The sequence below is a fragment of the Poecilia formosa genome, unplaced genomic scaffold (assembly GCF_000485575.1).
Source record: "Poecilia formosa unplaced genomic scaffold, Poecilia_formosa-5.1.2 Scaffold21, whole genome shotgun sequence".
Lineage (NCBI taxonomy): Eukaryota > Metazoa > Chordata > Actinopteri > Cyprinodontiformes > Poeciliidae > Poecilia > Poecilia formosa.
In genome coordinates this window covers 3,325,942-3,351,789 of record NW_006799960.1, presented here as the reverse complement: position 1 = coordinate 3,351,789, position 25,848 = coordinate 3,325,942, and the positions used below count along the sequence as shown (strand labels likewise).

At 39.9% G+C, this 25,848-nt stretch overlaps 1 protein-coding gene across 2 annotated transcripts in view; it reads left to right on the top strand.

The window, feature by feature from the left end:
* Nucleotides 1-25,848, top strand: part of pag1 (phosphoprotein membrane anchor with glycosphingolipid microdomains 1) — a 57,499-nt gene that overhangs the window by 20,104 nt on the left and 11,547 nt on the right. The window contains exons 2-5 of one of the 2 annotated variants that reach the window (XM_007547759.2): nucleotides 795-940; nucleotides 21,261-21,297; nucleotides 23,079-23,310; nucleotides 24,504-24,561. In XM_007547759.2, coding sequence (XP_007547821.1) covers nucleotides 23,123-23,310; nucleotides 24,504-24,561 — 246 coding nt within the window. In that variant the 5' untranslated portion in view covers nucleotides 795-940; nucleotides 21,261-21,297; nucleotides 23,079-23,122. The remainder of the gene's footprint in view (nucleotides 1-794; nucleotides 941-21,260; nucleotides 21,298-23,078; nucleotides 23,311-24,503; nucleotides 24,562-25,848) is intronic. The other variant, XM_007547761.2, reaches the window with a different exon arrangement.

The window sequence follows — 25,848 nt, the reverse complement described above, 5'->3', positions numbered from 1 at the left end:
TTTATTTGGCACGGGAAAAATAATAAACAGCAAGGTTTCAATAGGCTCTCGCAGCGCTTAGCTGCTCGGGCCTAAATAATCTTTCAAGACTGAGCCCTAGACTCCTTATGAAAACCAAACATCTTAAGTGAGGGCAAAAGGACCGGAGAAGAAAAGTCTGAATTGAGAGGAAGGAAATCAAAGTACAAAGAGGATGGTGAAAGTATTTCTGAACTGTTTGCTTCCAGAGATGACCCATATCATTATAAATGTCTCCTATATAATGAGTATAAAGCAAACAGTCGGATGCCTGAGGACAGAAAGGCACAGCAGCTGGAATTGGTTAACAATTCTAGTTTGGATAGAGTTTTTTTTTTTTTTTTTTTTTGTGACTAATGCGGGAACTTATGTGAGAGAGTTTGTGGATTTAGAGGAATTTCAAACTGGGAAAAATGGAGCTGAGGATGTGAGCCAACGACAACTCTCAGACAGACTGGGAAGTGACAGGATGCAGGAAATCCAAGATGGGAAAAGACCTACTTCATGCTGCTCTGCCAGACATAACAGCCCTTTTTGAAATTCCCAACACTCTGTGGTGAATCTTGCAAACTAATGCTTTCATTACAGCTTGGTTTTTTTTTCTGATCACAAAATGATTATTTTATGCAGTGTTTAGAAAGAAATGTACTGAAAAAAATCCCTCCAAGCTTTAGACGCTGTCGGTAAATAAGTGTGAGAAATTATAGATCTGTTTTTTTTCTCATTCGCTCAGCTTTTCTCTTATAATGTAAATCTCTTTTCTTATATTTTCCCAGACCATCAGTGTGGACCAACCTGACATATCATCCACAATCGTTTGATGGTATTCAATTAAAAACTGGACGAACTTTCGTCTCCATCAGAGTGCGATTCCCAGTGGGTGTCCTGTCCTTCTAAACCCGACTTCTGGCAACACAAAAAGGTAAATGCAAACCTGCAAACTTGTCTGTCTTTGACTTGATATGACCTCAAAACCATGTGGTAGATTTATACGCTCAAGAAAATTGCATCCTTATCAGAATAAAGAAGGTACAATGAGTTTGGCAAAGTCTTTTCAAACTGATTGCTGGCTGACTCGTCTATAAGTGCTCTTACATGCAAATTAGAAGGGATTTATTGCTGAAATGACGAGAGTTTCACGAGTTACAAACTTAAGGAGCAAATATCATCCATGTATTACCTCCTGAGTTGTTTAAGATACTAAAATCGGATGTTTTGGAGATGTTACAGGTTTTTGTGTGGAAGAAATTTGCTGTTGAGGAGCAAACACTGATGCCCTTTTGCTCAAATCTAAGTTGAAATGTTTGTTATGAGAATAGTTATGCCTTTTCACTGTTCATTATTCCTCTAATCTGGATATTTTACCTGCACTAACTAGTACTGAAAGCATATAATGGTTAACCTTGACCATACAGGCTGCCATTGTCAGCTTGTTACAGATCTGTGCTTATAGAGTTTTCCCTTTAATGCCCGTCTGTGTGCTCTGCTTCTGTGTCGTTGCTCTGATTTAATTTTCATGCATTCAGTAGCAGCAGGAAACGCGCAGATGAGGCCTGTTTTTCCCCTGCAGTGAATATCTTATCTGTGATAAAAAAAAAGCAGGCTACTGAGGCTACTGCGGCACTAACGCACAAAAGACTTTGCAACATTTGTCACATTCTTCTTTCACATCCTAACACTCGGATTATTTTTAAAGGTAATACTATGAGTGCATTCACACCAGCCCTGAACAGTTCGCTCTAATCCAACTCCTGTCTCTGTCTTGTCTTTTAGAGTTGTGCCTTAAAGTCTGTTTTCAGTAAAAACCAAACCACATTCCCCAGCAAGGTTTTTGGAGTCTCTAGCCAGACCTGGATGTTTAATTTTGTAGAAAAGCATTCAGGTTTTTCAACCGTGACTCCTCAGAATAGAGATACAGAGATTACAGGAGATTTTTTAGCTCATGTAGAATATTAGCGGTACTAACAAGAAACTCCCTCAGTGGCACAGAGAAAGCATCTTCAGATAATGGTCGACCATTGTGGTCCAGTTCAGAATATGTGAAGGACCAGGTAATAGCTAGTTAATAACAGAGTTGCCCCTAACCTTACCGTGTATACACAGCAGGTGGATCTAGACATTGTAAAAAGTCTCTTTGCTTTTGTCTCTGTAACCAAATCCACTTTTCATTCACTAAATATTGAGAAAGCTTACGCACATTCTCCCGCATCAGTCGGGCTCAACCTCGTCAATAACTAATCACTCAGACAGGATGGACAGGTCTAGTCATTAAGCACGCTGAACCCTGAAAGCTACACCGCTAATGACCCTGGATTGCTTCTTAGATAGACCCTGCTTAAAGACATAATACCATAATGACCGCCCTCAGCCTCAGTCAGACGACACACCTACCAGAGTTCTTTGTGTCTGCTGGTTGGAACGACAAGAAATGGATTCTTCTGCACAGATATGAACATTAGTAACACAGCATCTGCCGGGTAATTTGTGCAGCTGAGCTTTTCTGTATTTCCCTTCAATACGGACACCGTTCCAGAAATTTCAAATCCTATTTGCTGTGATGTTGGCGTTGCTGGCTCTCTCTGGGCTTTTTTAGCACTTGTTCATGTGCTGTCATCTGGCATCCAGCGGAGGCAGAAAAGCGAGCATTAAGCACGCTCATCTAATTTAGACCAGCTTTCAGGGCTGCGTTTCGCGAAGTTGACATTGCCGGTCGAGCGTGCACAAATTAAATCAACAAGGATTTGCAAGGAAGCAGATCTCAGTATGGCCAGATGCCAGACAGCCCTGCACACCATTGGAAATACGCAGCCTGCTGCTTTGTATGAGAAGCTCTCTGCCAACGTGAGGCTGGATTCTTATCTTAATAAGTGAACCGAGAGAAGCCTTGTCTGGTCTGGTTGCTTTGGGATGTTCAGCAATATCAAAAAAGCCAACTCGGCTCATGTTGTTAACCTGTTGTTGTTAAAAGGTTTCGATTCTATTCCACTTGTACAGATTTCTGTGGTGGGTCGCACTCCAAGGTTGCAATTTGGAAAAAATTTCAACCAGATGTTTTCTCCAGAAGCCCCTGAGTCACCAAATGATTTCAAAGTTATGAATCAAACTTGGTAAACAGGGTGTGTCCCATACTTGCTATCAAAATAAACAACAAAGAGATGTCAGCTCTCCAGAGATGAGATTTCTTCTTAGCTTGGATGTTTGAAGACATGTTGTGGTTGTGAAGTTAGTTCATTGGAGGGAGAACTTGTTTGTGAGTGAGCGAGAGAGGAAAGGAGTGGAGGTCAGAGGCGCCAGCAGAGTGGATATGTCTGGCAGCTGTGTCATTTTGCCACATAAAGGATTGTGGGAGAATTACAACAAATGAGCAGGAGGACAAACAACACATAACCTACCCTGTAGTTTGTGAGTGGGCATGTCATTTGTCAGTGAAACTATTCATTTGTCTGCTGCTGCCTTTACTGACTTGCTATTGTGGCATTCACTGATGGTTGAATGAGTTCAGTCACAATAGTTGCTGACAAATGTTAACAGTGAATAGAAAAAGGCTGGGGCTAAAGATGAATGCTGGTTAAATTGTTTATGTGAACAACATACTTGTAGCTTTTAGAAGCACAATAGCTAAATGTAGTGTTAATGGTAATTCAGTTTTTTTTTACTAATTAAATTTTACCATTGCAAAGAGGAATTGTTTGATCTGCAGTTGCTGTGGAGTTTTAAAAACCAACATGTTCATGTTGCTATAGTAACTGTGTGCACTGATGCTGCAAAAGTGATTTTTTTCCTCAGGAGAGTTTCTCCTCTGCATAAGAAAATGGAATTTGCTTTGTGTTTTCCCTTCCACAGATCATCTTATTCATACAAGCTAGAGGCTTTTAAAATCAGTTTATATTAAACAGATTGACGGAATGATGTTGATTTTTACCTGACATATCAAATCAAGGTTTGAAATCAAAAATATTAGTAGACAGATGCATGTTTGTCCGTTTGTCACATATTGATTTTACGTTTTAGACCACTTCCATTCTACATGTTGATTTTTAATCGCACAGGATTAAGTCCCGCAACATGGACATTGCTTAGTTAAGTAATGTGATTCGGTGGACGCATGTCTGATGCAGAAGTGACGAGTGATGGTTTAAAAATACATTTAGTTACTTTCCGTTTCAGCTACATGTCTCTCTGTCTTTACGTCCACCGGAAATGTTTCAGAATACCATTTTGTTTTTCCTGTAAGCGAGAGGAAAGAATAACACCTGCCCTTCAGCCAGCTGATTGGCAGTCAACAACAAGTGTGGCAAGGCAGGGCAACACACTATTAGTCTAAGCTTCGTACAACTGCTCAGAAAAACTTGTCACTCTGCCTTGATTATTTATTTATTTATTTAAAAAAAAAAAAAAGGATTGCAAAGAAATCATAGGACAAGCACGAAGGAAAATTTGAGCAGTTTGGAAGTTGTAATTGTTTAAAACCGTAAAATATCTTGTTTTTGCTAACATGCATTCCTCCAAAATAACTTCTCTCAAACTTTCTCAACTTTTAAGGGTTTTAACTTCTCATGCCTACTTTGCCTACTATCAATTTGAAGCAATAAACTGACTTTTTGTATTATAAATGGCGACATAATATAGCAAAAAAAAAAGTTTATTGCACATTTCATTTCTCTTATTACAGTTTAATCTCGGTCTCTGTTAATGCATAAAAAGTGTCTTCTAGCTAGAACCTCTACACCTCTCTTTTTTATTTTTTTTTTAGTGTTGGTGATACTTGCACACGACTGCAGAAATATTAGCTTGCCACACCCACACATGCACATAAACAAACACTCCCCAGACACTCGGTGACTCGTCAGGGATAATCGATGTGTAATGCGTCTGGGAAAACGCGTGCTCTTGTGTGTGTGTGTGTTCTCTTTGTTGCTGCGTCATCCCTAATACATTCTTTCTGCACACGTCAAGGTTGTCTTCTATCTTTGAATGCGTCCCAGCAGCCTCTTAGGCTGTCGATACGCATTGTCACTTTTATGGCCTGTTATTGGGACACGCTGCTTTGGGCGCAAGACAGTCTGCCAAGTGATAACAAGACCCGGCGAGGTTTGTCATCGGCAGGGATAGGAGTAGGCTTTTCTCAATCCCTGGTTGCTTGTCATGCTACACACTCATATTTACTCGCGGACTAAAGAGCGTCAGGAAACCTAAAGGCTCTTGTGGTCTTGCATGAACTTCCTCTTTAACTAAGCAGAAAGCATTCCTTTTAACTAAATAAAATAATTTATCTTCAGTCAAACCTTGTATCTACAGTCTAAACAGGTGCTTATAAATATTTATTTGAAATAAATAGCCATGTTTTAGCTTTAATACATGATGCACAAGCAAGATTTTTTTTTAAATAAAAAGAATAATTGTTTTTAAACTTGGTCAAATAGTATTGGAGTAATTGCTTAATTTTTTTTTTTCCACTTTTGTTTTCTTGCCTGAATATTTATATTAAAAGCAGGAAAAGCAACCTGTCTTCTGGGAGCCAATTATTTGAAAATAAACAAAAAAAGTTATCAATTATTAGAAAGGACTGTGGGTGGAGTATGTAACAGCAGCTCTTTCAGCACGAAGTAGGAAATGGAAAAGAACACATCATCAAATCAATTTTTCCACTGTCTTACTGTTTAAAATCTAACATGACATGTGAAGACATGACCATTTAAGACATTTTTTGGTTACACTGTCAGCAGTTTCTCTTCTCAGTCCACAGACCTACTGACTCCCATTTCTGTTTTGGTTCTGAATTGAGTCCGTCACGAACCCACACTTTGGTTTATCTCATGTCACAGCAACTTGTCTGCTTCTCCTAGCTCTAAAATCAATCAAATCTCTGCTCAGAAAAAAAACCCCAAGTACTTGAGGACAGGATCAGGCTGTGGAGCTCATTAATGAATCATAATTTGGACCAACTTCTTGACATGTTGATCAATTATTTATGTGGAAAAACTGTGAGGTGAATCATAAGTTTGCCAGGGCTTTCTTAGGAGTGTTTGTTTATGATTGAGATGTGCATTTCAACAGAAAATGTTTCTTGAATTTTCTGCCAATTGTTCAGTTCAGCCTTCAAACCACAGGGATGCATGTGACAGTCATGTACATATTTCACAATGCATGTTAACCAACATAGCTCAAAACGTACCATTCTATAGATATACATGAATGCTCTATGTTATGGAATCGCAATTGCCGTTGCAATATAATTGCGCTCGATGTTACAATTGCTAAGGACTGATTACACGTAATATGTGGTTATTATATTTCAGGTGGTGTGCATTCACGCTCTATCAATAATATATTTGGACATTTTCCCCCTTTCGATGTGTTCGAAATTTTACCCGAATTGACAATTCAGACCTTAAAGACAATCTGGAAATCTATAATAACCCTTCAGAATAGAGATGAGCTCAATTCTGATCCAGCGTATCTGATTTTAACACCGTCTGTAGTTCTGCAAACCTCACATCTGTGCGGAACATGTAGCATAAAACAGACTGGCTCTTCCAGAGGAGGCTTTAAGAGGCGATGTGACTGAAGCGTATTCTGAAACAGGCTTGAGTGATCCACAAGTGAAAACTCCTCCACAGCAGCCAATCTTGTCTTCGCTTTAGTGCAAACTGTGTTTTTTTTCTCTGCTTTATTCCAAACAACTTGGTGCTTTGTTGCCACCTTGTGGTAGTAAATGGGCAAACAAAAGCAAGCAAACAAAAAAAAGCGATGGTGAAATCGTTTCTATTGGAATTTATTTGGTATTTGTTCACAAATGCCACTACCCATATCTAGTATTTAAAAAACAAACATATCAGACGGTATAACAGTTTGTTCAGTCTCCCAAAGGGATTGAGACTCGGCAGCTGTCTCCAGGGGTTAAACTGGGCCTCTCAGCAGCTCATGGTGCTTCGGTCAGCTCCTTTTTTACCTACTTCCCTTCCACTGGAACTCTGTCACTTCCTGTAAAAAGCCTTTTGAAGACTATGCTGTATGTTTTTAGTTTGGTAATGAATCCAAACCTCTATCCTGGTCTTACCTTAAAGAGCTTCACATGAAAGGCCTCTGAGCTCGACATTCGATACACTCTTGCCTATTTATTGGGCCATTATGACCACAATATGAAGGTCATTACAGCCATGCAAAGTGTGTTTTTAATCACGCTAACCATCTGACTTGTCGTCTTTTAATTAGCAATGTAAGGAAATCAATAAGGCAGGTACTCTTAAAGCCTTATGACTTAAGAGACTTGACTATATTTTGTGTTTCATATTACAAAGAGAAATGGCTAATGCCTTGTGGTTATCATACATTATTGCACATGTTCCTGTATCCTCTTTCTTTTTGTTTAGTGTGTTGGCATCTTCTTGGCCAGCTCTACTGACAGAATACACTATAAAAGGACCTGGAAGCTGAAGTGAGCTTGCTCTCTCTCCCTGCAGCTTTTAACAAAGAGAAAACGGCTTCAAACGCATACCGGGATGTTTTTTTGCTAAAGCAGCTGTGGCCAGTTTTACCACAATAACAAGAGCTGCAACCAGCTGCTTTATTAGTGGCCCTGTCAACAGAACAATAGCTGTGGTACCAACAAGATGCCACAGAAGAGGGTGGGGGGGGTTGGACCTGCGAATCCACAAAACAAGCCCGATAGAAGTCACAACACAGGAAATTAGCCACTATTTGCTTTCACTTGTCTAGACATGTTGCTGCTAATTAATTGCTGCATGGCTCTTTGTTCATCTCAATGGCATGTGCTTTCTCTGTTGCATGTTGCACTGTAAGAACCCTGTGATATGAAGCTGTGTTGACCTATTTGTGGCCCCCCAAGACTGCACGCTGTGGTGAAATAATCCGGCAACGACCCAGAAAGCCATTTTTCAGAGCAGGTGGTCATGTGAGCCATAAGCTTAATAGCACCACAATAGGGTAAAGCGTGAAAGTGCCAGGGGCAGCAGTTGGGTTCTGGTGTCAGCTGGAGTCAACGTTAGCGACAAGAATTGAAACTGTGTGTGTTTGAACCCAAGCAGAACTCTGACTCAACATGAGAGGCAGCGATGCCACACATCTGTGCCGAGACGATGCATAATGTAAGAGACAATAGTTTGTTGACGGCTAGATTATCAATGTTGCTCTCATATTTTATATCAAATATAAGTCTGTCTTGTAAAGCTCTGTCCAGATGCTGCCAGCATACAAGTGGAGAAAACGAGTTTCCTCTGGGCATAGCACCCGTTGTTGCTAGTTGACATTCAGTTGTCTTAAAGAATATTGTTTTTTTGTTGTTGTTGTTGTTGTTTTTACTGGTAATTGACTATTTTGAAAACTCAATAGATGAAAGAAAAAAAATGAATTATTTGTAAGCATTATTTGTAAGGTTTCCCTCAGAAAACTTGCTAAGCCCGGTGGTTGGGGCGCTCAGCAGACATTCATCCAGCGGCTCATCATGTTTTGAGTGTTTAAAGTTAACAGGAAATTTGAAAATATCACTTGGTAATTATGTGTTATTGAAAGATTGGAAGATTAATACCTGAAAAACAACTATAAAGTATTAAAAATTTCAAACATTCTAAAAAGACTTAAATAAATAAGCAATGCTTAGCCTGGTGGGGGCATAAGTAAAGCCTGGTGGCCCGTCAGGCTTATAATGCACTGAGAGAATATGCCAACCAACTAAGTGCTGCAAAAAGACTTGACAGCATCAGCTTTGGAGCTTCCTCTTGGCTGTAACCTGAAGTGCTGGCTGAAAGAGTCTTTAGTGATTGACCAATAACACCAAGTCTTAAGACTCCAGCCCATTCAAATGGTTTGCATAGGGCTGCATAAGATTGTCCATCTCTGTTCCACAGTGAACAGTGGTTCTTTAAAACATTTTGAGTTTAACCTTTATTCTGTTGATTGGAATACAAAATAAGCCCTTTTGGTCTATTTTTTTGACATTAGGATCATCATAGGCCGATGAACTACAGAATGTGGACTCGTCAAACAAACCTTGAATCAGATATCCTGTGGTTTGCATATTTGTTTTGTTTTTTAGTTTCTGATTTGTAAAACAGAACTGAAACTCTTTCATTAAACTCCTGTGACAGATACCTGTAAATGACACCGCCTTTGTGTGAGGGCTCTAGCATCCACAGCCTAAATATTCCCAGCTGCGACAAAATCCATCCGCATCATTTTACCCATAAATCTGCAGGATTTTAGACACAGGATGTTTACTACAAAATTGAAAAGGTTGAAGGTTGACATTTTTCCCAGCAGGCAGCAACATTCCTGCAGCATCTCAAGGGGCTGTTTGGATCACAGCGTGTGGCTAGAAGGAGGAAACTTGGAGGACAATCCCAACAAACTACATTGCTCCATGGGGCAACTTTTTCCAGATGTGGCTCTCGTCTCACGGCCTCGAAAGAATCAGCTTGAAACTATGCATGCGGGTGGCCTGTTTACATTCCACTGACTCCAGTGGGAAACTTGCTCTCTGTTGTCTCAATCCTTTAGCTCCTGTGGCCAAAAAGGTCCATAGTCTGTTTTATGCATTTATGTTTGATATTTTAAGTCTTCCCTTGGAGCGTTCGCATAAACATAAACATCCTAAATTATGTTTTAAAAGTAAAGTAACTCTACTTTAATGTCAGAGTATGCCGTTTGTGCAATATTTAGGCTTAAATGAGTCTAATGGGTTTGGTTTTCTGGTCTCTCCTTCTATCGCATCCCGTTGACTTCTAGGAAGTCTTATACAACAAGATTGTTGTTAGAAGTGGGGGGATTTCATGTTTTATTTTTGTACCGAAGCAGCTTAAGAGAAAACCATCAATCTTCTCTCTGACCCTGTGCATATTGTTAATTCCTCCTCAAGGCTCTCATGAGCCTTGCCTTCTCAGCTGAAAGTAAACTGGTTGCCCTTTCTATCTGCTTTCTTTAATCTGCAGCTGACTGCAGACAGAATTTGTCTTCAAAGTATCACTTTAGAGGGCATCTATTGTACTATATCTGAGAATGGACAAACAAACTGTTACTGTGCATCTCTAAAGACAAAACAAAACATAAAAAAATCAGCTTTTCTTTGCCAGACAAATTCTTCTGAGAGATGCCAACAATCTGCACCAGGGGTCAATGCCTTGAAAACACACAACAGCAGTCAATCAGAGATCCTGGGGAAGCTCTCTGGTGGTTGAACATGATTCGTAGTGATTATGGTTTGTTGCTGAGGAAAACCTCAGCAACCATAAGCATTGCTAACTGCTTCAGTCCTCTGTTAAGTTGGTGCAATTTTGCAATTTGTGTTGCATGTATTGGGTTCCCATAATGGTCCTTTGGTTGTCGGGGCCATTAAGTGATTCACACATGCTGTGATATAATGCTGTTTGACTTTAGGCACACTTTGGGAAGTTTCTTACTGCTCCATCTTACAGCAGTCAAACATAATATGACCTGTCTAGCAGCAGAGCTCATTCACTAGGAAATGTTTCACCTAAAATATGGTGCAGTGAAGTATTTGTGCCCTTACAGATTTCTTCTGTTTTTTTGCCTTTGTCGCAGCTGAATATAGATCACCAAAGACATTTTTTTTTTTTTTTTTATAAAATGAAATGAAGATGCTCTTATCTGGCGTAGTTATAATAAAAATTTTAAAATCAATCTAGTAAGAGAGATACAACTCTCCAAATGAGCTTACCCTTTTAATGTAAATCTATTTTTACAAGCACCTAAGTCATGTAAACATTTAACTGTTCCGGAGTCGGTACAATACTCTCATCTAGTGAATATAAACTCAAACTCTTTTGTTGTTAACCGAGAGTAATCAAAAACAAAGTCTTTATTGACCCATCAACATGAGAATAACTTCAAAAGCCGCTTTGTGCTCCTTCTTATTAATAAGAATGAACTTAGCAGTTCCTGAACTCATGCTTTATTGAATCTTTTGTTAACCTTGGTGGAAGCAGGCTGTAACTCTGCATTCCAATGTTTCCTGAGTTCACACAGCGCTGTTATCTCTCCACCGTTAGTCGTAGCAGTTCGATTGTGCATTTACACGTTTGTGTTGTGTTGCAGGTCTTTGTTGCAGGCGAGACTCCTGCTATATTCTGAAGTAGTGTCTGCTGTCAGGCACTACACTTTAAGGAGGAGTGTGAATAAAAATGTCATTGGCTGCACCTGCACATCCGTGGTGCCCAGCAGTCATGGAGCGAGAGGCGAGGTAAACCTCGGACTGCTCTCCGATTCATCGCAGAAGCGAAAAAGGTTACGCTCGCTATTTTGTACATGCCCAATCAAGTTATTGCTAAAGTTGAATTGTGCTTCAATGTTCAGGTGCAAGCGTGCCACTCCGTTTTCTCCACACTCTGTCCAAATTATCCTCCCACTGTAACTGAATGGATTTGCCGCTGGCCTCCTCAGCTTCCTTGAAAGTGTCAGAGTGTGAAGGTGCCTCTGATGAATTGCTGCACACTGAGTGATTTAATGTATTCTCATCTCTCTCCCCATCTCTCTCCCTCCGTCTTTCTGTCTGTCACTTGCTAATTGGTCCATCTCTATTCCGGTGACTCTGTGTATGCGAGTCCATTTTCCAGTGCCGTTTGGAGCGAAACTCTCAAGTGTGTACGCAGGCCTAAATAATTGTGTGTGAATATGTGTGTGACTGACAGCAGATTGTCTGCCACCAGCAGGCTTTCTGTTTACTGCTCTGGTGCACATTCAGCTGCTTCATTTGGTGTCGGTTCTCCCCGGGGGACACGCTGAGCCAACCCCCATTAACTGATTTGAAAAGGACTGTTGCAGCCGCTGCCTTTCTGCAACTAGAAATTCTGAAATGTTTTAAATTTATTGTACGTGGTTTTGACTCTCCTGCTCATGTTGAAGAGCGGTGCTGGCGAAGAGAAGGCCAACAGTTTTGGTGCAGAAGATTGCAGAAATAACTGTGTCTGACAACAGCCCCACAATATAAGTATATGAGTAAGTGGTGTAGTACAAGTATCAGGAATCTATTTAGGGTTTAGTACCACTCCCGACTTTAAAGGCTGCATTCGATCTACTGCAGACGACCACTTCCAGCTGTACCTTTAATAATAGCGCCTAAAATGTCTGATCTTTGTTTGCCTTACTCAAAAGCTAAGAAGTGCAGGTTGTTCAGGAATACAGTTGTTTTTTTTTGTGATTTTCAGAATAGCATGTGGAAGAGGAACCTCATTACAATGGTCCAGCTGAAGGTTCTTCTTTATTGTAAAACTCCAACGGCAACAGAGCTAGAAAAAATAAAATGCATCCGGCTGACAAAACTTAAAACAATACTGGAGTAGAAAGTAAAGGGAACAAGTTTAACACTGAGCATTGTTCTGCAGTCACAGCATGAGAGGACTTTAATTAATCTCCCTCTATGTTATTCTAGTCACTTGATTCATAATTATGTTGTAGCTTAGTGGGAAAAACCTTAACGTAAATTAGATCTAATGTCTCGTTTATCAGCCTGTCGCTGTAAAAACAGCAGGTAGCATTGAAAGCGCACAGGTTCTGGTCCTTCTGCGGCTCTTGCAGTTTGGGTTTTTCAGTCCACATTGTTGTGGGGGATATAATTGAGCCGTCCACCTGACAGTGTTTCACTCTGAACATCTGTTAATTTGTCAAGTTTTAAAGTTTCTATACATCACGGGTGCATGTTGATGTTACAGAGCTACGACTACTGCTATTAAAGATTCCTCCTTTGACACCTTTTATGTTGACATATATGTTTAATGCAATATCAGTTGATTCACAGGACACGTGCCAAAACAACAGACTCATAAAACCTGACCAAATAAAACCACCAGTGTTCCTTTTTTACTGCATTTTTTTTATCTTTGCAAAGCCTATTCAATAAGAAAATTCTGCTTCTAGGATCAAAGTAATTAAAAATGAATTATACAATATGGTAACTGTTGTATGTGGGAGGCTGTTTCAGCTTTCAGTCTGAATAAGTGCTTCTGGCTTCTGCTCTGTTTTACTGAACAATCAGTCAAGCAATTCAACTTCTTGTTTTTTTTTTTTCCTTGTGTACTAAATGGCATACAACAAAACAAGACAGTTTCCTCTGGCTTCTACAGCAAGTTGTGCGTTTTTGTAAAACGGCTAAATAACATAATCTTGATCCAGAAACTTGTGTAGCAGTCTGGTGCATCTGATTGTGATTTAGCGTTTCTGTTTTTGAGTTAGGAGTCTCTGCTGCTGTTCCTCCAGCAACTCTGACACTGATCCTGGATAGAGGCCGTAAACACCGGAACGAGCCTCCCAGCTCCTCTCTCTGCAGGGCCCTCTCATTTTTTTTTCTTCCCACAAATGGCTACATGTGAGCTTGTCTACAAACCTTAAAAAAATGCTAAAAGAAAAAAGGAAACAAAAATAATCATTTACTTGATATGTCAGCAAGGCATAGAGAATTTGTCCCCTTTTTGATTTTTTTGTGAAAATAAAATTGTGACCCATATAGCCTTCTAAATAAGAAGCCACTCTCTTATTCCAAATCTAGTTACTTTATTTAAGCTTCTTTTATACTTGAATAATAATTTTTCCTCTTTTTTTTCAAATTGGTTTTAATTCCTTTTTCTCAGACCTGAGTTTCCCCTTTGCTCTGAATAACTTTCTCTCCTCGCTGCCATAAATTTTGGAGCAAACTTTGGTTCGTAAAATAAGAAATCAAATGGAATTGTGAAAAAGGCGAAGGCAGATCTTCATCTTAATCTTTAAGAACTGCGTCTGCATTTTCATGTGAATATGGGAGGCAGATTTGGAATCTCCAAGTTGCATCTGAATGTCTTGCAGCAGCCGCCCACCCCGCCCCTCTTTGCCGTTATGGTCGCCGTCCTCGCTCGACTTCAAAATTCCTCCCAGCCAGCCCCCCAACTGTCCGACTGACCCCCGACTGCTGCAGCTGCTGATTGTAGCCGTGCCCTTTGAGGCCCTGTGGGCTTCCATATTTTACCATATCTTTACCGGACGATGCAGTGTTTTCTGTCTGGAAAACTCTAAAGATGGAGTGTGGAAAAGGTGAGAGGACGACGGGGGAAGGCGCATGATAGAAATTCAGTGTACATGTAAATCCGTTTTGCACTCTGTTTGAAAGTGGCAGAGCCTCTTATTACTCAGCCCACCTGGGTCATCTATTAAGACACTGTGATTAGAGCCTTGTAAAGATGGACCCTATTTCCATTTCAGTCGCTCCTATTCTCACACGCCTCTATTAATCCCCTTGCTGCCTTGTGCCCTTTGTCCAAAAGGTTGGTGTCATGGGAGGGAGATAAATGAACCACCGTTTGGCCATTTCTGCAGCAGCAGCTCTGGGTGTGGCAGAGACACTTTAAGGACTTATTTTTGCATGTACATTTTTGACAACCTCAGTGTAAGTGTTTATTGTGCACACGGCAGCTCAGTGAGGCATTTGTGTTAGCTGGAGCGAGAATGAGCCCATTCCTCTGTGTGCCTCTGTTGCATCTCATTAGCAGCTTTTACAATGAATTACCTCCATGGATTTCTCAGTCGCAGCCACACACACACACACACACACACACACACACACACACACACACAAAACATCCTTCATCCCATTCCATTCACCCTGATAATCCCCTTATCTTTGCAGCTATTCGCCTCATAGAGGCCGTCGCCAGTGAATAATGAGGTGGTCGTATCTGCTACTGATTCTCTCTAATGCTAATCTGCATCTCAAGGTGACAATGATGGAGAAATGTTATGCATGCAGTTGTTTCAGTGCTAAATAAATCGGCTATATTCTCGTCAGGGTCGCGTGCATGGATGTGCATCTGCTTACGCTGGAGCAGTTCATATTTTCCTTTGCTTTCAGCAGAGGCAGGTCAACGTTGCAGGATCACTTGAAAACCAGACTGCTCTCATGTTAAATTTAGAGGTAGTCTGAAATCCTCAAAGTTCATTTTTCTCTCCATCTCGCTAATAGAGGTCATACTTACAGTATGAATGACAGTTCATCAAATCCTAATAATAGCTGTATTGTTTTCTTTTATTTTCACGCTTCATGCCTCTATTTACATATTTGGATGTTATGCCTGGTTGCTCGGTTTAATTGCTGGATACAGTCGCGATGCCCAAATTGCTTTTGTTTTAGCATTTTATTAATAGCTGAGTGGCTCTGCCATCACACAGCTAATCAATTTGTGACAATGAAACAATGCGTTGTTGTGTCGGAGACGCACAAAATCTGGCTCCTCTCATTAAGTTTCAGTTTTGCTAACGTTTGCCGTCTCTCACCAGAACGCGGCGGTTACTAATTCACAGCCCTTAAACTTTTCCTCGTGTTGTCACATTACAACCACAAGATTCAATGTGGGTTTTTTTTTTCATTGTAATTTTATGTAAATCACAAAGTAGTGCATTGTTGTGAAATCAAAGTAAAATGTTTATAAAAGTAACAACAAAAATCCTGAGTAATAGTGTGGCTGCAGAGTCAATACTTTGTAGAACCACCTTTTGCTGCAATTCCAGCTGTAGGTCTTTGAGGGTATGTGTTGGACTTGAACTAGGTCACTTAAACACATGTTAATACTTTGGTCATCAGTTTTAATGAGATGTTTATGCTGCCAGTATCAGGACTCATTGTGAGTGGTGTGCAGTTTTAGTTATAGGTCAAACACGTTATCTTTTGCTTTTAGCCTAAAAAGTATCATTTTGATCTCTTCTCATTCTTAAACACATTTGCTATTTCCTAAATTGCTTCAAGCAAAGTGCAAATGGAACTTGTCTGGCTTTCTCCCTGCAACCTAGGTTTGTTATTTTGTTAAATTCTCAAATCTGAGCTGCATCGTACACTGCAGCTCCTCCAAAGTCACTACGGGGCTTTTGGTTGTCTCTAATGGTTTAAATGAGGTTCTGTGAGATGTCCAAAACTTGGGGAAGGGTTTAATGATCTATTTCTGCCTTCAACCTCTCCACAACTTTCTCTTTGATGTCTCTACTGTGTTCCTTGGTCTTCATGATGCTTTTTGTTCATGTTTACTAAGAACTAAGCTGAATTTATACTGTCTAATTGACACACAGGTAATCTCTGAAGATTAGACATCAACTTGGGCATCCGAGTAAAGAGGCCAGAATGCAAATATGAGAAAAAATGTAAAATCCTTGCAACTTCTTCTGCCACTTCATTTAGGAAATACTTTGCGCTGGTCCATCGCAAATGGAATACATAAAATTTTGTGGCTGGACCGTTGCAAAAAGTGAAGAAGTTCAAGTGGGGTGGATATTTTTGCAGGCGATTGCCTCGGTTGAATTTCCCCCTGACATGTTCGGAGGGCGTTTACAGCAGCTGCTGTTACTATGGAGGTTTGCTGACAGTAACAAATGGGCGAAGTTCTTCACACTGACGAGGCTCTTCCCCTTTTCAAGCCGGGAGAGCGTGTGAAAAAAAGGGTGAAGTTAAAAGATATGTCAGAGTAACTGCAATGGATGTGTTTATTACAGTGGTTAAAGATGGAAAGATAAAAGCGGAACTGAACTTTAGATTGAAAGTGTGATTATTCCTGTAATCTTAGTACATGCTTAACTTCTCAGAGCTGAAGGATAACGGTTTAAAGGTTTTGACCAGGTATTGGCAAAAATAATTGTAGAAACTACAAGTGAGAGGAGAAGTTCTTCTAGTGGAGAAAAAAAAAGAGAATTATATTTAAGTATGATTTGATTCATGTAGCTAATAAAAGCTTTTGGCTAAAGAAGAGCTACGACTCTCGATAGTTAAGGCAAATTGTGAGCAATCCATGAGGTGATTCAGCAGCGCATCAATTAACGTTAAACTTTTATTCACTATAAATACAGCAGCTTGTGTTAAGTCATGTTTCGGAACACAAATTGGTGCTGGACTTCAGGGTCAGTCATGTCCTCTTAAAAAATGAACAGAGGAAGGCAGGAAATGAGGCTTTCCCATGAGGTTGTCAGACTTTAAATGGAGGCAGATTGGACAGACGCTCACAAGTGTTTACACAATCGCTGCACATATGCACAGAGCCTCTGTGGACCGTAGCAGCCATGCGAGGTCAGGACAGGTCAGAGCACGATGAGGACGAGAAGAGCTTTGTCATTGGCGATGGAGGAAAATGGACATTGATCCGTGATCTTGCAGCTGGTTTGGATTTTAAGGGTTGGGGTCAGGACGTTATTCATTTGCAAACCGGCTTAGAGGATGTTCTAAAATTATTTTTGAATTTTTTTTTTTGTTATTAAACAGGAACAAGGGGAAGACATAAATTTTAATTTAATCGTTGAAGCCAGTACAATTTTTGTTATCCGAGTTCAGCACAGGTTCTCTAAAGCAACTAGTCGGCTTTGATTTTGCTTGGTTTTTCTCGGTGTGTCCCACCACCTCAGCCAAATAGGTTTTTTTTAAATCATAACAGCCTCCCTGTCTTTGAACTGCACACTTTTTGCCTTTTCCCAGCTAATCTGTGCACACAGTGTTAACTTTGCAGGATTGTTTTAAAAGTAGATATGCAAAACATCATTTATTTTGGGGTACCCTTGCAGACTGCATTCGAATCCTACCGGCAAGCACCAATCGATATAACTGTTGCTGTTAGACACTGCTTCTGCATCTTGCACAAGCAAAGGGCTTTATTACTTTGTATCAATACAACAGATTTATTTGTAATATGAGAGCTGCAAATATGAGGGGGAGCCTCTATAAATTATGCAGTTTCAATATTCCCATTTAGAGAGGATGGATCAATTTCTCATACTAAACCAATAACCCTTAGGCTGGCCAGCGTTACCACAGCAACACTGATATGTCCCTTGATGAGAAGCACCTGTTATTACGCTTCCTCTGCCTAACACACGCACCTAAGACACATGGGGGCATGATTAGCAAATTAGAGTGAACTGAATTACATGCATGATGGTGCTTCTGGATGAACGCCAGACTGTTAGGTTTGGCGCTCAAGATTTTTTGTTTTCTTTTTCTTTAATTATAATGAATCTGTGGAACCAATTCAACAGACTTTGCTGGTTCTGGATGCCTTTTTGTGCCTGTGTGTTTATTCAGATGATTACAGTGTCTCGGTCAGGGCAGGGTCGCTTTTGCACTGCAGAATGTAGGGAGTAGTAAATCATCAAACCTCCCCAGGGATGGGGTGTATGTGTCACTATGGCTACTGTATATCAGCCTGAGTGCTTGTTCTGCTTTCCAGGGTGGCTTTAATTTTTCTCTCCGTTTTCATTTCTGTTTTGTTTTTGTTTGCATTTTCTTCACCTGTACATCTGTGTGGATCATGGTGTTTTTGTGCAGCTTGTTCATTCCCCCTCTATATTTTTGTTGTCATCATCTTCATTCCTCCTCCTTTCTTGGCTGCACACCCCAATTCACCTTCTCCCCTTCCCCCATCATTCTCACCCACCATCCAAGTCGCCCTCTGGTTCTGGTCAGTGCTGTTGTGCAGTCATTCTGTTTCTTTTTTTCTTTTTTTTGCTGTTCATACTAACCCAAGCAAAAATGACATAAAAAACTTAGATTTGATCATTTATTGATTCATCACAGCTACTGTTCCACTGATTAATGTACAGATATTCAGCTATGTGCAACTGTTTAAACAATATTTACTTTGTTTATATTTATATTGTATAAATGTTTGTTTGAACTTATTTTCTACATATTTATAATCATACAAAAACATCTGTAAATAGAATGAAAATGACATTAAATTATTAAATTAAGCAACCTGCTGAGCACAAATAAAGTTGTAAGATTTACCAGCACTCTCAAACCCATCCCAGCATGCTCGACCAAGACAAACACAATGTGTGCAACAGTAAAGGTCAAGGCTGTAGCATGCATGTCAGACCTACGCATGTATGCATGATTTTTGTTTATCATTGTAAACAAAATCTATTTTAAAAAATCATTATTTTGTGTAGATAATGGATACTGTTATCTAAATAGTAATCTAATAAAATCACATTTCAATTCATTACTTTTCTTTTTAAAATTATACAATTCAACAGTTAATCCATATACATATGGCTTTCACGATGTGAAATCTTGCAATTTCTATGTTACAAGATTTCCACTTTGAAAAGTCACTTTTGCGCATAAAAGCTGCTGTGGATGTTGATTAGGAGTGGCTTAAAATGAGTCATTGCTCAGTGTCAGAAGATGTTTTCTGTTTTTATGTCACAATTTCAACCCGCAATAAAGACTTAATTATACCCTCAGCTTGAGACACTCAGAGTTTCTCAGGCTTACTAAAAACTACAGATTGTAGCTGTTTTTTTTTGTTTTGTTTTGTTTTTTTGCTCCTTAAAGTGTTTAATGTCACGGAGTGGTCATTTTTTTTTATTATTAATATTTTAAGTTTTTAGAGGACCTGAATCCTTTCCTGTCCATTTGTCCTCTGCTCTGCTGGTAGGGAGTTCAGAGGTTTTTTTTTTTTATCAAACAAATAAAACCCACCACCTACAGCCTAATCATCCACAAGTTACTTTTAAAACATCTCTCTTGATTTTTTTTTTCTTTTTCTTCTTCTTCTTCCCTATGTGCCCCCAGAAATAGTGGTGATGGGTAGAAGGCAATGTTGCCATGGTGACGCTGCACCGTGGCAGCCGGTAATTATTCTGGCTTGAGCGCCAGCCGAGACACAAGCGAACCGGGACACAGTTGCCAAATAGTGACACCGGAACAGGAGCCGGCCAGACGATGTCGAGGGAGGAATTTTTTTTTAATTATTATTATTATTATTCCCAGACACAAGTAATAGAGAGTCTGACAGCATGTTGGCGAGTTGTTGTTTTTTTTTAAAGCAGGAATGAAAGATGAAGGTCAGAAAAATCACTGTGTCCTGCTGGTTTTATTGTCTTCACTACTGAACTCTTAGGGATTTAATGTGAGAATCTTCATATTAGTTATAATCCGTTACATGATCCTGTAGAGCCGTGATGTCACTTAGTCATTATCTTCTCAGTTACATGACTGATCAATAGAGTTGTTCCCCATGTGTTCTACACATTGGAGCATCTTGTACTCTGTTTATAAGACTGCATTTCAGTAGATATTATTCCAACTAATTTCAGTATTTCACTGTACAAACTGAAACTGGCTTATAGATTACACACAGACGGATGTATTCCAAATGTTTACTTATGTTACTTAGGATGACTCAGTTATGCTAAAAATTTTAATAACTGATGGGAGCAAAAACAAAATGAATTTTTGTATTTGTAAAAAATTCTACCCGCTTCCTAAAGTCTGTATAAAGAGTTGAGGGCAACTGTGAGTAGGCGTCTTGCAAATGAAAAATTATGGATTAAATCTAGGAGTCTTTGAGTTTGTGAAATGCAGTTGGGTGAATGTCACTGTGGTGTCAACTGCTTTGAGCGGTTCTTAAGATAAGAAAACTACCATATAAATTGAGGCCCATTTTCTAATTATTGTACAGGATGGTCGGGGCTCCTTTTGCATGAATTACTGCATCAGTGCAAAGGATGTTGCATCTTGAATTTGCTCAAAGTCTGGATGAGGTCCGCTATGCACACCTTACACACATTGCTCAGGTAAATACTGTGAATTGTAAGCCACGCCCCTTTGGCTCTGTGATTTTTGCTGATTGTTTAGAAAGGACACACAACCTCTGATCTCATAGGATCTACGTAAATGGAGGAAATAAAAGAAGGGTTTGTGGTTGTGATTTTAGTGTAGAATAGAAATGTGCGCCATCTGTTTTATGCACTTTTTATGAAGTAATTTTCCATGTAACTTTCCATTAATATGATCAGCAACCTTTAGCTATGACTTTACTGTTCTTGCAGAGGTTGTCGAGTCAGCATTCTCCCACAGGATTGTGTAGGTCATAACATGGCCATAACGTTTCTGTATTAAAACCCCTTTTTTTGTGTGTCTTATGCAAAGAAAAGTTGGTTTTGATTTCCTGTTAGCTGTAAACTATGACCATCAAAATTCACACAGGACAAGAATCAAGTGTGTGTACTAAATATGCATCTAAATTTACCATTTCATATTGAATTACTGAAAGAAAATCATGTTTCAGAGATGCACCTGTGTGTGCAAACCAGAGCTTTCAGCCAGCCTGACCTGAATTTGCTCACAAATTCCCTCATTACCCCCCGACTTACACGGCTTCCCTGTCTACAGTCACTGATACTCTCTCCCACAAAAAGCCAATCCCTGCTCCCTGAGGTAATAACCTTCCCCTACCTCCTTCTAATTTTTATCTGCTCTCTTCCAGGCGAGGCCATCCCTGACTAATCATCCACAGTGTTGAGGTAAGGCTGCTTTCTCCTCCTCGACAGGCACTCGGACAGAAATCCCGGTGTGTTTTATATCAAGAGAAACCCGACTCCTGTAACCAAAACAGAAACCTCTCCTCAACGTCCTTTGAGGAAGAAGTTTAACTTGGCTTCTTGCAGCTCAGCCCGAGACGCACACAAAACTTTCTCGCCTGGTAGAACTGAGTCCACAGCTCCTACGCTCCCAGGACACATTAGCATAAGACGGCCAGAGACAAAGAAGTTGTTCAGTCCTGGAACAACATGCGTTCATTCTGTACACGCTGTCTGGCGGGAGTTTGGCTCATGCAAAATAAAGAGCTGGATTTCTACAGTTTTCCTTGCAACATCTCTGGTGTGGCTGTCTTCGCAGGTTGTTGAATGAAAATGCCAAAGCAGGCAAATATGCGGAAACCAAACACTCCTGACTTTGTTCAATCCTTGCTCATCGGCCTCCTTTGCGTCTCTGCACCCTTGTGAACCCACAAAGCACACTCTCTCTGGGCTACATATCACCACCCCTCTCCACATATTTTTGTTTGACATTTCTTGAAGCTCACACATTTTCCACCACCTCCCCCTGCCGTGCCCCCCCACCACCACCACTTTCCACATCACCCATGAATCATCTGTGATAACATCGGGGGGTTCCATCAGGTCAGTGAAGCCTAACTTTAGCTGTTAGACAGAGACGTGAGGAGCTTTCTGATGCTGTGCGCAGAGCCCGCATGCTGGCTGTGGAGGCTCTGTACAGAGGGGGGTCACTGCAGCAGACTGCACTGCAGCCGCTCTCTGCTCTCCCCTGCCACCTGCTGGTCATATCCAGATATAGCATGCAGTTGAAGTGATGAGCTGAGGGGTTCAGCCTCAAAAAAAGGTCACTTTCAAAGAAAGACTTGAAAATGTCTTCATTTTTGATTAAACTTATGTCTGTGCAGCCACAACACCATGGCCTGGTGTTCTGGTCTTGTCTTAATAATCTTTGTAAATATTTTCGTTAACTGAGCCACAAGCCGCACTCAAGTTTTACTAAAATTATGTGTGTTGTAGTAAATTTCCCGTACGGTTCCGGTGTTATATATATTCGCATTTGTATTGTCTGTGGCCAAAAACGCTCCTTAACCTTAACAACTTGATTTAAAATAAGGAAATCTAAAATCCGAAGTTTTCTTTTTCTTTTATAAACATTATGAGTTAATAGTCTCCAAAACAGATAGAAACAAACAAGGTTGGTTTAGTTTACTTGAGTCAACGTTTCAGGCAGGGTTTTAAGTTAATGATACTCTTAAAAGTTTGATATTTTTGGTCAAACTTTAACAGCTCTGTGTGTGATTCGGCTTTTACAACAAAGCCGCCTGACAGTGCACCTTCTCACTTTTTGGCACTTCTGGTAACGATCTTCTCTTCTTTTTCTCTCTTTTTTCTTTTTTTTTTTTTTACAGTAGCATAATTTAGCACAGAGTATTTTAGAAATCGACAACAATTAAATTGAAGATATTTATTTGGTGTTGGCAGGAAAAAAAATACCAGTAGCATTTGGAAAAGTCTCTGAACTTTGTTTGGTCAACATTAAGATAGCATCTGATGGTTGCTATGGAAACAGTTGCTGGTTTCTAGATTTGACTTTCCTTTTGCATTCTTTTATCTTTGGGTTATTTTGGGTCAAAGCAACAAGTCATCACAGTTTGAACAATTTGTGGGGGGGGAAGGGATTTTTGAACCTGGCTCCAGCTGAACTTGCACTCAGCCGTGTTTGTATTGTGCTTGTGTTTTCCCAGCTGGTACCTGTCCAATGTCCTCTGCCCACACAGTGTGATGTGTCATGGCTCCGGTGCTGAGTGGAGTGCGGTGGCTTTCGGAGGCGGGAGTTGTTGGGTCGGGGACGGCAGCTGCCACCGGCGCCGCGTACTGGCCGCAGAGTGAGCAGCTGGTGTTGGTCGTCACACTCAGCATCGTCACCGGCTTGTTGCTGCTCTCTGTGCTGCTCGGGCTGTGCGCCAGCTGTCGGGGGTGAGCCGCATCGCACAACAACACGAGTCCTATGTTGCACTTTTCCTGTTGTTCAGGAATATGACTCTGAGGCCAGAAATGGCGCTTGATAACCTCCGATGAAAGCAAGATGAAATGAATTTATAAAAATGTTTAAGTTTGCAGGATGAGTCAGATTAGATAGAACAAATGGTTCAGTTCCAAGTTTGTGCTGTAAGTTGCATCTTTTGACCAAAGCCTGATGTTTAAATCTTTGTCACAGCTTCACAGGAAGCATATTTCATACACTCGCATATTAAAAGTTTATCACATTTATTTTTAACCAGAAATACTGCAAACTCTTTTAGTATTGTTGCAAAGAATATATGCCTTTTTTTTTTAGCCGTTCAATGTGTGACCTTTGAACTGCTTAAATGTCTCAATACGGACCTCTGGAAGCAAATTGCTGTTAATCATAGCAGAGCATCACTAATGGACACCTTCACTGGTGCATCTGAATAAATCAGAAAATTATTGAGAATGTAATTAATTTCTTTAATTCAGTTAAAAATTGAAGATTAAATATTATGCAGCTTCACAGCATGCACAGTGTGGTGAAAACTCCACATTTAGTGAATAATACATCAAAGAAATAAAAGAGGGTTTTAATACTGAGACAATGTGTAATACAATGTTTTGTTTTAAAAAAAACACGCTCCGTATTTACACAAATGAATTACTGAAATCAACTTTTTGATGAAATCATGATGAATTGGGATACACATGTGCTTTCTTTAGGCTATGTCTGTTATATTTTTGTTTTCCTTTTTCTTTTCTATGTGTGTCCAGTTGATTGTCATGTAGGTTTCTTGGTTTTCTATATTCCTATCCTGCTCTATTCATTGTTGTGTCTGTTCTCAGAGCCCCTCCATGTCAGACTGAAGCCCACAGGCTTTATTTTAAAAAAAATCCTGGCAGGTCTGTTACACTGGATTGCATCAGATTGCACCAGCGGACCTTACAAAGCGAACAAAGAGGGTGTATTTTTCATTTTTTATTTTTTTTCACCTGAAGGACAAAGTCCTTGCATTCCTGGTTAGCAGTGTACACCTTAGAGGGTGAAGCTTTTTAAACCAAATCTGTTATTTGATCTTGTGTGATAGTCAAAACAATGAAACTCACAGTTCTCCGCTGCACTTATCCCTCTATTGTTTTTTTATACTTCTCTCTTTCAGGCAGAAGAAAGTAATAAATGGCACTACTACAGGAGACCAAGAAAACCTTGTAAATGGAGTAAGTAGGATCACAGGGTTTTTACTGCATTTTCGTACAAATACTAAGTGTGACCTTTGTTCTTGCAGCAGTGTTTCTCTTTTCCCTGCTCATTCTTAACATATTAGAATAAACTAAGGTATTTTGTGCTCAGTTGAATACAAAAAACTAACCGGTAAAATAAAAAAAAAATGATTAAAGAATATTTGTCTGAGAAGGTCCAGCTGATTGTTGTCTTTGCAGTGAGACTGTCTCGAGCTGGCATGTTGGTGACACTCCCTTTTAGCAGGAGAAAACATCCAGCAGAAGCAGGCCGTCTGAAAAACCAGGTGTTTCTTCTATGGAAAGAGAGATAGTTAACAATATTGATTGCTTTGTCTGGGCTTCATTCAGTGTGGAAAACACAGCTAAATGCTAGGAGAAGAATACTTTCTGTGGGAAAAATCAAGAAAGAGAGGAAGCATAATTAAAAGTAGTTCTAGCGTAGCCAATGACTTCTTCCTTGAAAGAGACATGGCTACATACCGAAAACTCAACTAGCACTTTCAATATGAACAACAATAGAAAAGACGGTAGTTTTATAATCACGAAAAGAAGCATAGCTAAATTTGTAAACAATGGTCAAAGATTACTTTCAATGGGATGAAAAAGAAATCAGAACATAATAATAGCAGTGATAACTTCACGAGTGTCTATTTTTCCAATGAGATGTTGCTAAAGACAAACACAATAAGATATACTTTCAGTAAGAAGAAAAACAGAGGAAGCCAAAGTTAAAGGCAAAATTATTGTGAAACATTTCTGCAATCATGTCAATCTCTACAGTACGAAGAGAGAACATGGGTAAACTTTCACTGAATTTTCCAGATCAATTACTTTACTGTTGCAAAGTCTCTCAATTCTGTGAGACCGAAAAGAACTATACAGAGTATTTATTAAGGTGACCTTGGGCAATTGTTTCTCTACTAATAATTAAATGGTGTTCTCTTTAACACTACATCACTTATTGGATACTAATTACCAAATACATGAATAGTCACAACCCAGTAATCAAAACACTGTTGGACCTGACAAATCTCCAGTTTTCACATCCTGAACTGCGTCCTCTCGCTCTCTTATTGTCTCTCATTCGGTGGCTTTATCGTCTGCATCGGTCTGTCGCATGCAGTCCTCTGTGAGAACATCCAGCAGAGTGCTTTTTTGCATTTGATTGATATCTTTACCTCTTTACCCCAACCTTGTGCACAAACATAATTTACCAGCTTGCCAGATTGTTACAAGAGGTGCCCATTTTTAAGACGGACCATG